Source organism: Vigna radiata, chromosome 2 (assembly GCF_000741045.1).
Source record: "Vigna radiata var. radiata cultivar VC1973A chromosome 2, Vradiata_ver6, whole genome shotgun sequence".
Lineage (NCBI taxonomy): Eukaryota > Viridiplantae > Streptophyta > Magnoliopsida > Fabales > Fabaceae > Vigna > Vigna radiata.
The window spans coordinates 1,381,965-1,394,819 of NC_028352.1; the positions used below are offsets into that span (position 1 = coordinate 1,381,965).

General features: G+C 26.0%; 2 protein-coding genes across 2 annotated transcripts; both read right to left on the bottom strand.

Moving 5' to 3' along the window:
- Positions 1-2,169: 2,169 nt before the first annotated feature.
- On the bottom strand, positions 2,170-3,787 carry LOC106779550 (transcription factor MYB41-like). The gene is made up of 4 exons (XM_014667673.2): positions 3,711-3,787; positions 3,344-3,613; positions 2,458-3,198; positions 2,170-2,333 (listed from the first exon to the last, which is right to left on the bottom strand). The coding sequence occupies exons 2-4, from the start codon at positions 3,607-3,609 to the stop codon at positions 2,315-2,317; spliced, it is 1,026 nt and encodes a 341-aa protein (XP_014523159.1). The 5' UTR covers positions 3,610-3,613; positions 3,711-3,787; the 3' UTR covers positions 2,170-2,314.
- Positions 3,788-10,452: 6,665 nt separating this feature from the next.
- On the bottom strand, positions 10,453-11,371 carry LOC106779680 (S-norcoclaurine synthase 2). The gene is made up of 2 exons (XM_014667853.2): positions 11,065-11,371; positions 10,453-10,936 (listed from the first exon to the last, which is right to left on the bottom strand). Exons 1-2 carry the CDS (start codon positions 11,246-11,248, stop codon positions 10,641-10,643), a joined length of 480 nt encoding a protein of 159 aa, XP_014523339.1. The 5' UTR covers positions 11,249-11,371; the 3' UTR covers positions 10,453-10,640.
- Positions 11,372-12,855: the final 1,484 nt, after the last annotated feature.

Sequence of the window (12,855 nt, forward strand, 5' to 3'; positions counted from 1 at the left end):
TTTGGTTTTTCTTTTTATGTTATTTCCATTTCTTTATCGTACATTCAACTTGTAATTAGTTTTCTTCTTCAGAAACTTGTAACCAAATTTAGCAATACAATTTTATCCTCCTGGAATGAATAACGATATCATGATACATTTTTACATTTATTTGATTTGACACACAGTACAAAGTTAAAATAGTTATTAAAACGTAAATTTTTTAAAAAATATACTTTGATAGACATAATTTGTTAGTAAAATGATATTTTGACACCAATTTTTGACATTATTTTGACATTACACACGTGTAAAAATGTGGTTGGACGATTTCAAATTAAAAAAAGTTAAGGTAAGGGTATATTTGAAAAATCAAAGTTTTTTTTTTTAATTTGAAATCGTCCAACCACATTTTGACACGTGTGCAGTGTCAATATGGTGTCAAAAAATTAGTGTCAAAATATCATTTTCCAATTTTTTAACATTCATACTGTTTTTTTTATCTTTTACTTTCTTCTTTTTTGAAAAATTATAAAAATTCGTTCTTTTAAGACTATTTTATTATTGTTAGGTGTATTAAATGAATGTTAATGTATATTATGTTATTTTTATTTAAATTTTTGTATTTTTTTTAAAAAGGTAAAAAATATAAAAAAATAATATTAAATGAATGTAAAAAATTTAGATGTGTTAAAAGAAATAATTTTTCTTGTAAATAATATCATAGAATAATTTTTGTATCCAGATGTTTCCACTCTAAAATGTGTGGGCTGTGGTTGCCTTTGCAGTTGCTCATTTCAGTTCCTGAAGTTTTTTCTTAAATATATAAGAAAATGCAATTAAATGCACATATATCACTTCTCTAGTTAAAATAAAAATAAATAAATAAAGGTTTCGAAATCAAATACTCTATTTATTTATTGAAGTATCCTTTACAAATTCTTAATGAAAATCATATAAAATAATTGCTTAAATCAAAATTAAAGTGAATAAAAAAATCCATACCATATTAGAGTATTTATAGTATAGAGATTAAACTTTTAACTAAAAAAAAAGTCAAATTTTAAAATTTTATTTATAAAATCAACAAAGTTTTACTTTGATATAAATAAAGGATTTTAAAATCTTAGTTTTAACTCAAGCATATTTAATCAATGAAAAACAACATAAGAGCATAAAAAATCACTAATAAAATTCATTTACAAAAAATTATAGAAAATTGGCTTTTGGTTAAATGTTTAATTTTTTACTAAATATAATTAAGTTGACCACCAGTTGGAGTCTAAAAGTTTTCTAACACTTAATTTAATAAAACTTATTAAAAACTAGATAAGACACTTAATAAGGTTAGGTTTGATTAATCATAATTACAAGTTGAGTCAACATCATTAATTTATTCTTCAAATTTTGGTGATATGACACTTACCATGTGGTAGAAATTTATACGAGAAAACTTTAATTTCTCTATTTCTTTCTTTTAATATTTATAGTACACTAATTCTCTTTCTTCTCCTTCCTCTCTTCCTTTACCAAAGTCACCAAATTCTTCCTTAAACCTACGACTTTCAATGGTGATTTTTTTATTCATAAATATTCGTTAATAGTTACTTTTATATATATATATATATATATATATATATATATATATATATATATTTATTTATTTATTGTATCAGTTGAATATACAGTAATAGAAGAGTTTCATGCAGAATCATATGTCTTCCTCTTTTTTCTGTTTTACTGTTCCGCCTCTTGCAAATATGGGAAACTGTAAAGTTCAATGCAAAAATTACAATGAACTAAAAATTTTAAATATTAATATATGAAATCGAGAGGGACTTACAAAATTATGTTAAATGCTTATTTTAACATTTAAATATTAATTTTTTTTTTGTGCAAAGTATATAATTCTTTGATAGTATTATAAAAACATGATAATTATATAATCATACAAATAGAAGAGACTTTAAGAAAAAGTTGATGCCTCACATCATAAACAGCAATCCCACCCTTACTTCTGACTTTAAATTTTTAATTTTCAACCATTCAAAGGCTTCCATTCATCACAAATAATATTATTCAAGAAAGAAGGTTATATATATATATATATATATATATATATATATATATATATATATATATATATATATATATATATATATATTACAAAATAAATTACAATCTGCATGCTGCATGAAGCTATCTACGATACAATGGAACCTTGTATAAAGATGAATCCATCTTCAATTTCATAGGAACCAAACAACTATTTCTAAATGAACACCATGTGCTGATCACAGAGATCAATGATAATTCCTATTATCGCAGTTGTCTGCTACAGGTTACAATCTTGGCTGCAAATAGGTATGGAAAAAAATCAGTATAATAAATAAATTTAGAAGAGAAAGTAAAATAAGCACAAGTGGAGCTAAAAGAACAGTGCAATAATATAAAAATAGTGACACAAAAGTTACTTACTCTATGAGATCTTTCCAATAAGCATCAGTTACTTCCTCATACATGAAATCTCCCCACATTTCAAAGGTGGTTGAAGTGGAAGAAGGGTCAGAAAATTCATTTGGGTTTACCATGTTTTCCATATGTTTGCCAGTTGAACATTCGGGTGAGGCTGAAACCAGTTTTGGAAGAGAATCTAATGCTGTTGAAAATGAATAAGGGACATCAAGTTGTTCATCAACCTTTTCAGATTTCATGCAACTCCTGTTGCTTCCTCCATTCATGTGGTTATACCCAGTTGGTAGAGTTTGCTGCTGAGGAGGAGCTTCAAAGCTTTGAAAAAAGTTTGACTGATTCTGAGAAAGAAAACCAGTTGAACTATTGTAAAGGTTTTGGAGCTTGGACTGATCCAATCCCAAAACTTCATCTGGCAGTGATGATCCAAAAGGATTGAGCAGGTCCAAGTTTGAAGCAGGACTAGCCACAAGGACCTGAAGCATGTTATGCAGCAATTGGAGTTTGGCTAGTTCTGTGGCATCTGATTGCAGCCTTAGAGCATTAATGTCCAAACTGTTTGTGAAAATGTTGGTAGCAGTCAGCAACTGTTGAAGACTGGATAGAAGATTAAGATGATCTGATCTTGGACGATGAGTCACCGGATCCAATCCCATTTGCAGAAGCTTTTTCTTTAAATGAGTGTTCCAGAAATTCTTAATTTCATTATCAGTCCTACCTGGCAGATGACCTGCTATAGCTGACCACCTAACCATGAAAATAATGCACAAGACAAAAAATTATCAGTTTATCTGTAAAGTACTATGAAAAAGTAAACATAATTACGTAGACCAAAGCATGTTTCATTCTGATTATGCTATGCATCAAACGAGACTAGATAATAGTAATTTACTTATTGCCAAGAACTGCATGTAAATTGATGATGAGTTGCTGTTCTTCCTCAGAGAACTTTCCTCTTTTGATATCAGGTCTCAAATAGTTTGTCCACCTTAGCCTACAACTTTTCCCACACCTGTTCAATCCTGCAAGTTTTGGAAGTGCTCTCCAACTTCCATGCCCATGTTTCTGAATGTAATCCACCAATATATTATCCTCTTCTGGGGTCCAAGGACCCTTCTTCAAACCACTTTCATCACTGCATGGTGCTCTCCCCATCATCACACTGCATAAAAATGTTGAGAATAAAACAGTATAAATAAGAACTCATTTCCTTCTGTGTTAGTTTCCTTCAAAATCAGTGAGAGCAAAAAAATCCAAACCTTGTTGGATGGCGTAATGAAAGTACATAGACCTACAAGTTACTCTTATTATTGGAAGTTGAATATTTACCAGAGAGATGATTGTTATATACACACACACATATATATATATATGTCCTATAGAACATGTTTCAAAGCTTGTTTACTATGCTATGTGATAGAAATTTACAAGTTTGTCCCGTGTTGTACATAAACAAAGATAAGATAACGACCCTGAAAAAGAGCATCGAAAGACACTCCTTAGAGTAATATTGCTTCAAAGGGTAGACGAAAACATGATTAGCCGCCACAGTCATTTTTTTATCAAACAGTTTATGCAAATGCTTTTCCTTTGACGACCCATATTTAGTTTTTTCATCCATTTTAAAAACTGATAATTTGCATCAGCGGTCTAACTGAAAAGGAAAGTTTCATATTTATTATATCAGTTATTATTAACTTTTTAAAATATGGAGGAAAACATAATAGGGTACGCATTTATTAAAAACTGCATTAATAACATGTTCTTCTTTGCTTTAGTTTGTCTTTTCCTTAGTTACATCGAGGAGCATATCCATGAGATTAGCCACGTCAATGGTGAAGTTTGACTCCATGACCTGTTGTTTTTATATGCAGAAAACACGAAAATAAGGGAAGAAAATGAAGGAATAAAGGGATAAAAACATGCAGAAATTTTCAACGTGAGCTTGGCTTGTCCAACAAGAACAAGGCACAATCTGGCACATACGTATGACAATGGCCACCTTCTCCATATACTTTGCACCAAGAAGGGAAGCAACAAACTTAAACTACCAACAAGGGTAGGTAACCACGTGGCAGCGTCTCAGCAACTCTCAACCTCACTTTTCATGTCCCACATTGAAAAGAAACCTCGCTCTGAAAATATCGACCATCTATGTATATAGCATAAAACATTCAAATTACTTCCTTTGTTTAATCTTGTACGCTAATTAAATATTAAATATATGCAGTTCTTCTTCCTCGGACCCCACAAAACCCTAACGAATACATAATTTTGTGTCAATGTAAAACGTATAAAGAAAAAAAAATCTGAAATCGTTAGGATTGTTAAATTTTTTATTTGGAAAAGAAAAATCAAACTATTAGTGAAATCTTTGTTTAACTTAGTGAAATAATTAATGATTTTGCGAATCCATGTTTGTATATAATAGCCATACAATAGATTTAACTAATGAAGTAGTTATAATAATGTATTATATACAATTAATACATAGCCATAATCAGTATCTATATTAAAAATTTAATTTTCTTATAGTCTAAGAGATCAATTTTACCTAACAATGCCTAACATGTTTATAAACGAAGTCATTTTTCAGCCCTCAGTTCTTCTAATGGATTGCTAAATTAATTGGAGATTTTCAGTACAATTATATGAAAAAGTTTTAGCATAACTAATTTCATGAATAAATATTATTATATCACCATTAAATAATAACATATGCATTAAGCTACTTTACGTTTATAATATTTAACTTATAAAGTCATGGAAAAAATTAACAATATAAAAACTTAATACTAAAAATAAATTTCCATGAAACTCTAATATTTTGTATTAATAATATAATGTGATTATAATTATAGGGAATGAAAAATGAAAAGTAAAGTGTGTCTTGAATGGAAGAAATTGATTGAAAGAGAAACAAATGATAGAAGCTAATGTAAATTATTCAATGTTATTAGGTAGCAATGAAAGCAATGAAGATTGCGTAGTATATGTTCATTCCACGACGATTTTCATAGTAATAATCATGATCACTACACAGTCAACGAAAATGGGAAAAATATTTTTTCACACATTTTTTTGACGTTATTTTAATATAATATATGTGTTATTTTTTCACTGATTAATTATTTATTTGTTATTATATTAACCTATTTTAAATTTAATGAGAAAATGATACGTATGTAAATATTGTCAAAAAAAATATGTTGACATATATTTTTAAAAAGATATGCATATATCTTAACAGTGAAATGTTATTTTTATTTTCTATTATAATTAAGTAGGCTTTAAACTTAACACATTTTTTATATATAGAAATATATATATATATTTTGTAAGGTGAGGTTGTAGTGGCTCGATAACGGTGAGTTTTAGGCCTAACTCAATTCCACAAAACTGGTTTATGAGATTTGTACCTCACTTATATATATATATATTATAAATTGACCTTATCTCTAGTCGATGTGGACTTCCAACAAGTAAATTAAATTTAAAGTTTACTTTTAACCTATAAGATATTTTACCTTTAAATTACTTGAAGAACCCATCAACCTTCAAAGATTAGGTAAGTGTGAGAATAAGAAAGACTTAAAAATGCTTTACTATGGCGTCCTGAAATGCAACTCTTTATACATATTCACAACAATTCTTAAAGTTAGAAGTATAACATTGACTAAAATTCCATTTTCATACTTAATTTCCTGTTTAATGTTCTATCAAATTATCCATTAATTCCTCAACAACGTCAAAGTCCTCGTTTTTTCATCTGTATTACCAAAATGTTTCACAATCTGAATCATTAAAATCCTAATTTTTGGCAACATATTTTATATAGGCTTAGTTGGTTTAAACTTTTTTATTTTATATTTGAAAATTCAACAGAAATTTTGGCACCATTGCAACAGTTCATCTTCTGTTTACCAAACAATGATTTTTTATAATTGAATCCGGTTTTTGAGCTTTGAAAAAACTTACTCCCTCATGGGAAAAAATTAATCATAAATAATTGGAGGAAGTAAATAATAAATGGAGCATACCACATGATACATATTTTCTGTAAAATTTTGTTGATATTATTATAACAAAATTCTGAGTTTTTTTTATTGTTTTAAAAATAAAATATGTCAGTTTTGGTATACTTTAATCTCGTATTATAAGTACTTAAGTTTAAAATAATTTAAATTATTTTATCGTCACTTATTTTCTTTTTGATATTTTAATTTTAAAGTCATATAAGAATATAAATAATAGTTGTCAAAGAAAACCTCTGTTGATTTTCAAGGCTGATGGAAACCTCTGACTTATTTTACCACTTCGATATTCAATGCATTTTTTTAAGAAACGAAAGACTGACATATTGAAAGAATAACGACAATTTAATTGTAAGAGTAAAAGTTAAAAGTAGAAAAGAAGGTTATGAGATAGACGTGGGGAGAAAAAAAATAGAATATTAGATATTTTCAACAAAAATATTTAAGATGAATATAAATTTATAATTAAAAGAGAGTAAATACTGTTATTAGTAATAATGGATATAATTATTGAACAATTATAAAAATAGTTTATATATAATTTTTTTAACCTTATTATTGTTTCAATTGGATGCAATGACTAAATGAAATCTAAAATTCGTTCCTGAGTTTTCATGACAATCCAAAGGCACCACAGACAAAAAAAATTGTTAAAAGAACTGTGATAATTCTTTACAATATTTGTATTTTTTTAATATTTCTTTGAAATTTTGTTATGTTAAGAAATTATCATTAATTTTTATTTTTTCCAAAACAAATTAAGATATTATTATTAATTTTGACATTTATGTTACATTTAAAATCTTATGAATCACTTGTCATCACATAAAAATTTATTAAAAGAAAAACTATACTACTAAACTTATTATAAAAAATATAAATAAATACATTAAAATTAAACATTAAATCGATCACTTATATATTTTTATACATCAAAATTAAATTAGTTAACTTATTACCACTATAATTTTCTTTTTAAATCATAAAAATTTTTAAACTACAAATACTTACAAAAATATAAACATTACATCATTTTTTTCCTAAAACATCTTTGATAAAAAAAAAAAAAAAAACATGACAAAGTAAAATTAAATCATCCCAACCAAAATATATGAAAATCCTTTATCCAATCATATCATATGTATTGACAATCAACTATTTGAATAAGATTGGTTTCATGTATTATAGTTAATATGCATATTTTTTTTAAAAATTAATTAAACTAGTATCAAATCTTGGTCAAGATACACAAGTCATACCATTTTTTAATAAAAATGTAGCTTGATTATTTAAATCGATAAGTCTCGTCCTTTAATTTACAAAGGCATAATACTAAAATAATGTCGAATTGGAAACTCCAAATCTCACAATATATCATATATAATATAATATTAAGATGTTGAACCAACCTCTATTGTTTAAACACAAATAACAAAATGTGATGGTATACATGTTTTTTAATAATCAGATCGTTTGCTAGTAAAAATAATCACACACATTTCAATATAAAATTTGTAATTGAAATTAGTTAAAAGATACATGTAATAGTTTAAAAAATGAATTTTACAAAAAATTAAAACAAGTGGATGGTGAAACAATTGAATCATAGCATGTGGTTGTATTATTTTTTGTTCTAGAGACATTGTACAGTGGTTTTTGATATCTGAGGAACAGAGAATAGTGACATCATAGTTACAATAGTCAATTTGGTGGGTTAAATGGATGGTGGAGTTTGCCGGAGAATTTTCTCCAACATTACCTCATTATTGTCTATTGTTACAAGCTACCTAGTTTATGTTTTTAATTTAATAATATTTTCTTTCATCAAACTAATTTATTAATTCTTTTAAGTAATGATATCATGACACATTTTTACATTTATTTGATACATGATATAAGGATAAAACAGTCATAAAAGTGTAAAGATTTGTATTTTTTTTTTAAAAAAGTAAAAAGTAAATAATGGCAGAGTAATATGAATATAAAAAATTTTTAGAGTAATGTTACCGTGATAGATTTTTACATTCATTTAACAAAGGATATAAGGGTAAAATAGACATAAAAACATAAAGTTTTGTATTTTTTTCAAGAAACAAAAAAGTAAAAAGTAAGGATACTGTCATGTGAATATAAAAAATTTAGGTATGTGAAAGAATCAATACTGTATTTTTATTAAATAAAAATTTTCACAGCAATATTAATAGTTAATTGTTCAATTTGATTTTTTTTTTGTTTGTTATTAATGTTAGAAATTTTATATCGACTAAAGTAAAATCAGTTTAAAATATATAAGTTTGTTAAATTATAGATTATAGATTAGTGTTAAAAAAATTTATATCGAATAAAGATAAAATTAGTTTAAAATATATAAATTGATATAAATTTCATTTTATAAGTTGAATTTATAGGATTGAGTTAGATTTAAAGTTTATTGTTTTTAACAATTAATTTGGTTTAGTTTAATTTTTGGTTAGGAAAATTAGATGGTTTAATATATTAAGATAAGATTAGAATAAGAGATTGTGGTTTAGTTGTTTAACTTATTAGCCTAACAAAATCTTGGAGCCGTCATAAGCTTGATTGTGGTAAGAGTTGGTAGATAAAAGGAACGTTTTGTCAAAGAAAAAGATTTACATGGAGTAAATGGCTATATTGATTTATGAAATTGAAGGTTAATTTCAAAACATTTATTTCAAAAAGTTATCTTTTAGTCCCTATTAATTTTTTCATAATCTAACATGTGCATTTGACTTTTATGTTTTGGTTAGATAAGGGAAAGTCAAAAAGCATAAAATAAAAATAACATTAAGAGAAATAAGTAAAAAATAAAGAGCAAAATTGAATGAAGAGTTTGTAACTGATTTAATTGATGTAATAGAATAATTTTTTAATATATATTTAAATATAATTTTAAAATATAAATTAGTTAAAAAAAAATCATTGTTAACTTTTTCATTCTTTGATTTTCACCTCCTAATCCAAATAAAGAATAAGGGTTAAATTGATTATTTCCTCACCAGGTTGAGTTTAGTTGAAAAGAGTACACATTATATATGATTAATATATGCTTAATATATCTCTCATTGCAAATGAATAGGTTTTTGTCATAATTATCGCACATAGATAAGATACAAATGGAAAAAAGATACTTAAAAAAAAAAAGTGAAGAAACCAAGAGGAATTTGGAATTGGATTTTTTTTAAAAAATTTTTGTATGAAAACTGTCTTCTGTGTTTTTTAAATATATTAATGGATTTTAATTTTAATTATTAAAATATATTAAAGTTTTTTTTTTAATATTTCAACGTACATTTTGAAAACTCAACAACAACAGTTAAAAAAAAAACCGAATTTTAATTTTATATAAAATTTTGACATCCTTCCAAAACCCATGATATTGAATTTATGATTTTTTTTCTTTCTTATATAATATTTAACTTTATTATTTTCATATTATATAAATTTTATATTCACCTTTAAAATATTTCCAACACTAAATAGACAATAAAAGCAAAAACCGAAAACTATAGATCTTTTCGTCACTTGAAGGAAGAATAACTAACATGAAATAACATATTTATGTCCAAGCTAAGAATAAAGAAATTAATATTTATGTTCCAGAATAAAAGAATTAATATCATTCTCACTTCAAAACTTTTAAATGATATTTAATTATTTAATTTTAAACTTATGTTCGAATTCTTAATATGAAGACCGTCTTCTTCTTGTTTTCTATATCTTTCAATTTCTATCAATGTCTAGTTTGAAGGTCAAAGTGATAAACTTCCTTGGTGTAACATAGAAATCATACAACGATCATCTTAAAATTAAAAATAAAATAAAATTGTTTGATATATTTCAATTTTTTACATTCATTTAATATTATATTTTTTTATTTATTTTTTACTATTTTCTTTTATAAAATTATTATATTATGTGTATAACTAAAATTAATATACACAAACTATTTTACCGATCAGAATATTGTATTGTAGGTTCTGATAATCATACTGATAGATATAACCCATTCTCAGAATACAAGTTCCTCATCTAAGCAGAAACAGATCACCATGATATGAAACGATGAAACAAATCAAAAGATGCAAAATGTAACTTTTATTCATGAACTAAGCAAGGTGAGAAGTTCTTCTTCCTTCATTGAGTGGAAGGCTTGTTCTTGTTGAGGTAATTCTTGGCAAGTTCAACAATGGTGGCCAGTGACTGAATAGAGACAAGTGAAGCATTGGAAGCATTTTCTTCGTTCAATTCATACTCGATGGTAGATTTGATTATGCTTGACTTTTCACCTTTCTCTATCACTTCTAAACGAACCCTAAATAGACTGAACCCTAATTCCAAGTACCCTCCTTCAACCACCTCTGTTTCCTTTACGCGATTCTCATTATCAATCTTCGTGAACTTCTCCTTGTACCCCTTCGGCCCATCCACACCTACAACAAATCAGTAACATGTTCTTGGATTTTCAAACACAGATATTCTGAATTGCATAAGCATGAATTCGAATTCAAATTCAAATTCAAATTCAAAATTGGAATGAAGAAAGATTTGAAAGAATGACCTGGTGCGAAAGTTAATTTGAGGACGGTGCCAACTCCTCCATCACCTTCTGTTAGCTCCACACTTTGAAAAAGCTGCGGAAGTTCTTCGGCGATCAATTGCCCTATTCGAAGGGTACCGAACAGATCCCATGCCTCACTCGCCGGCACGTGCAGTTCCAGCTCATGATGAAGTTCTCCGATCATCCTCTTCAACCTTTTTCAATTTTCTCACTGTAACTTTATTCTTAGACCTTCTCGATTTCATTTTCCAGTTTTAAATGATCTCTGTATGTGAAGACAAAGCGTGGAGGCTTTAGAATCTCAGAAAATGTTTGGTGTTTGATGCTATGAAACGTTTTTATATTTATTTGAATACATGATAAAGATAAAATCATTATAAAAGAAATTATTTTTTTTTGTATTTTTTCTTTAAAAAATAAAAAAAAAAAGAAAAAATTAATATAGATGAATGTAAAAATGGAATAATTTGATTTTAACGCCACACGTTTTTTTGTCTGGTTAAGCAAAAGTTGCAGGCCAAACGGGATGAGGATTTTTTCAAAACTATATTCAACGTCTCGACACGTGGCTCACTTGTATTTACGTTAAAAATTTTGAGAAATTTTATGCTATTACAATTTTAAGTAAATAAAATAAAGGGTTAAATATGTTTTAGTCTCTATATTTTGGGACGATTTCGGTTTTAGTCCATTTTCTATGGTACAACTTAGTCCTTCAACTTTAGAAAATTCTAGTTTTAGTCTTTTTTACCAATTTTTTTTAACTTTATTTGTTGTTTCAAACATGTTTCATTATAATATTTGAATTGTTTACACTGTTTGACACATTTTTGCTTCAATGTTAACTAAGAAACGTGCTTGAAACAACAAATAAAGTTAAAAAAAATTGGTAAAAAAAACTAAAACTAGTGTTTTCTAAAGTTGAATGACTAAATTGTACCATAGTTTGAAAATGGATTAAAACCAAAATTGCTCCAAAGTATAGGGACTAAAAACATATTTAACCCTAAAATAAATTATCAGATTGAAATGGTATATTTATAGAAGTTTGATTTATTGTGTAAATAATCTTAACATTTTATTTACTTTTCAAAGAACGTTTAGTGTAAATTATGGATTGAGTTTTCTTTTTGTAATTTATATATGCGTAAGTTTTTACATAGCAACAATTTTTATTTTAATTTATAATGTTGATTTTTTTTTTAATTTACACTTAAGAATTTAAGAGTAATTAAAAATATTAAAAAATAATGTAATATTAAACTATATTTCTAAGAGTGAAATATATAATAATAAATAAAATAAAATTTATAACGATAAAAAATTATTAACATAGAAGAGATAACAAAAAATTACAAACTATGTTTATCTGCCTGGTAAATAAATTCATTGTAGTTTGAAATTATCTCTGTTTTAATGAAAAGTTTCTATATTAATATTATCAAATAAGAACATGAGTAATATTTAATTGTTTTATATTTATATATATGGAGACAGAAATAAATATTTATGTATAAGTTTCGTACCCGTTTTCATATACTCATTTTAATATTAGTTAGATATGAGAATAAAAGTATGAATATTTTTTTCAATTAAATTCATATTCGCCTAATTTCTAGCTTAATTAAATATCACTATTAAAAAAAGTATTTTATTTGAAAAGCTGCTCTTAATCAGATCAAATCGTGTTTCATTTCACATTCTGAATCAACTAAGCTTCTTATGAAGTTTATTTTATTTTCCCTTAATAATATATCTTTTTTTTTTGTTATTTTTAAATCATCCAAATCA

Coding starts and splice junctions, on each gene's coding strand:
- LOC106779550 (XM_014667673.2), bottom strand. CDS start 3,609: ATGATGGGGAGAGCACCATGCAGTGATGAAAGTGGTTTGAAGAAGGGT. Junction 3,199..3,343: donor CATGCAGTTCTTGGCAATAA/GTAAATTACTAT, acceptor TTTCATGGTTAG/GTGGTCAGCTATAGCAGGTC.
- LOC106779680 (XM_014667853.2), bottom strand. CDS start 11,248: ATGATCGGAGAACTTCATCATGAGCTGGAACTGCACGTGCCGGCGAGT. Junction 10,937..11,064: donor CAAATTAACTTTCGCACCAG/GTCATTCTTTCA, acceptor GATTTGTTGTAG/GTGTGGATGGGCCGAAGGGG.